Raw genomic sequence first — 2,500 nt, 5'->3', positions numbered from 1 at the left:
TCCCTCCCTCATCTCCAGACGCCCCACCAGTAACATTTTCCTCCTCCAGGATGGCTGGCGGAGCGAAGACGGGGCTGCGGAGGGTGAAGGCCGCCCACGTCCTGCGGCGCTGCTTCACCCTTGAGGACCCGCCCACGGCCGCCTTCCCGGACGATGTCGGCGGGCGGCGAGTGGTGAGGGCGGCTTCGGAGGAGGAGGCGTGGGCGTCCCCGCTCGAGGCCGACGGCGAGGTGGACATGACGGCGGCGAAGAAGTGGCGGCGGCCGGCCAGGCACTCCGCCCCTCCGTCCAGGTGCGCCTCTACGCCCCCGTCCCCGGGAGCGCCCACGGCGGGGAGGGTGCGCAGGGAGGCGTGGGCGGGGCCAGCAGGAAGCCAGAGCAAAGTCGAGAACGTTGAAACGCCCACGAAGCCAGCCAAGAGCAAGAGCCACGCCCGACCCAAGAGCTGCGTCACTCCCGTCTCTTCCCACAAAGCGAAGGCCGCAGAAGGCGACGACGAAGACGGCGCCAAAGCCCCCTCCATTTCCAAGGCCAAGAGGCAGTCCCCTAAACGCCCCCCGGAGGAACCCCCGCCCGCGACGCCCACCCCCAGTATCCAAATCAAGATCTCGAGCGCGGAGGAGACGCAGGCGGCCCTCCCGCCTCCTTCGGTCCCGGACCATCCCTCGGCGCCTCCTGCGAGCGACAAAGTCCCCAAAGTCCCCCAGCAGACGCGGAAAAGCAGCCCGACGGAACCGGGCGTCAGGAACAAGGGCGACCTCGAGCCGTACGACGGACTGAGCGTGCAGAAGGCACCGATCCTGCCGCAGGCGTCGAAGAGGGAGGGGGGAGGCACGCCGCTGTCAAGTCTCAGCGACAACCAAGAAGACAACGACGATGCCCTTTCAACATCTTCCCAGAAACTGAAGGGTTACAAGCCCAAAAACGGCTTCGAGTTCTTGCCCTTCAGTAAGCTCTTCACGAAGCCCAGTTCTCGCTATTCCTCGAGGTCTTCGTCGTGCGACCCGGATCTAGGCGTCGAAAATACCTACCACCAGTTTAATGATTGCGAAAAGGAAATCATATCAAAGACTCGAACCGCACTCAAGCAGAGAATAACGTCAGCCAACCAGAGACGAATATCCAACACGAAGAATAAGAAAATTCACCTAAATATCGTCGTAAACGCCCAGCCAGATAGCGACGACAGCGCGCTTTTCTCCGACCCGGAAGAAGCGCAGGCTCCGAGGCGACCTCTCTCGGCCGACAGCGGAACTAAGCGCAAAAACAAAACCAAAAATGCCAAGACGAAAGACCGCGACCTTCCACCCCCGCCACAAACGATCAGAAAACCGCCGAAAGAACCGACTTTGAATAAAAAGCAAGCCCTCAAAAGCGACAGCAACAAGCCCCACGACAAGAAGGACGAAACGAGGCCGAGAGACACGGCGAAACGAATCAGGAAACGAGAAATCCCGACCATCATGTCCGAAATCAGTCCCGTGCCGAGCGACATCGAACAGGAAATTATCGTACCTCCGCCACGTCTCTCAACCTCTTCAGCCTCCGTGAGAAACCATCATAATCGGCATCAAAATAATCGTCTGACCAGCGATTCGGACGATAATAATTGCATTAATGACGACAATCTATTTGTACCGGCTCGCGGGGGGTTGCTGCGTACGATAATTAACGATGCCAATGGATATAAACCGGTGACGAAGACGTGGAGGGGAAACAAGTGAGTAATTATATATATATTTTTTTCTCTCTCATTAGTTGGTCTTTATCAAATTTTCTCTTTAGTTAATTTCAGTTTATTAACGTTAATTATCATTTTATGCCTCATCTACTCTAGTCATGTAGGCGCATACATGATAAAAACAAGACTTGAATGACCGATAAAATAATCCAAACTAAATTTAATCCATTTGCTCAAGCAAAAAGAAGAAAAAAAAAAGAGAGAGAAAAAAAAAAAAAAAAGAATCTTAAAAGATAACAGCAATGAAAAAATAAGTAGTTCTGACAGATGTTTTATCTATCGTTCTTTAAAAAAATATTTTTATTTTAAACTAAACTTCTTTGGTAGACTTCCAAGAAACTTCTGTTGACTTCTTGCCTTAGTACTTAATGCTGTGATTGTCTTCCGCAATCTTATCATTGCCTTATAAGAATCTGAAGTATACGCGTGGGTATATCTAAGGTATATATTTATATATATATATATATATATATATATATATATATATATATATATATATATATATATATATATATATATATATATATATATATATATATATATATATATATATATATATATATATATATATATGTATGTATGTATATATAATATATATACATTATGTATATATATATATATATATATATATATATATATATATATATATATATATATATATATTTCAATGCTTATACATATATACAAATCCCTATAATCTGTCTCTTCTCAACCCGCCCCCTGCCACCTCCCAACCCTTCCTTCCTTCCTTCCCTCCCC

General features: G+C 48.2%; 1 protein-coding gene across 1 annotated transcript; it reads left to right on the top strand.

The window, feature by feature from the left end:
- Positions 1-50: 50 nt before the first annotated feature.
- LOC138859457 (nucleolar and coiled-body phosphoprotein 1-like) lies at positions 51-2,110 on the top strand. The gene is made up of 2 exons (XM_070114745.1): positions 51-1,547; positions 2,069-2,110. The coding sequence occupies exons 1-2, from the start codon at positions 51-53 to the stop codon at positions 2,108-2,110; spliced, it is 1,539 nt and encodes a 512-aa protein (XP_069970846.1).
- The last annotated feature ends 390 nt before the right edge of the window (positions 2,111-2,500 follow it).

The sequence above is a fragment of the Penaeus vannamei genome, chromosome 36, assembly GCF_042767895.1.
Source record: "Penaeus vannamei isolate JL-2024 chromosome 36, ASM4276789v1, whole genome shotgun sequence".
Classification (NCBI taxonomy): domain Eukaryota; kingdom Metazoa; phylum Arthropoda; class Malacostraca; order Decapoda; family Penaeidae; genus Penaeus; species Penaeus vannamei.
This window is presented reverse-complemented; position numbering and strand designations above follow the sequence as displayed.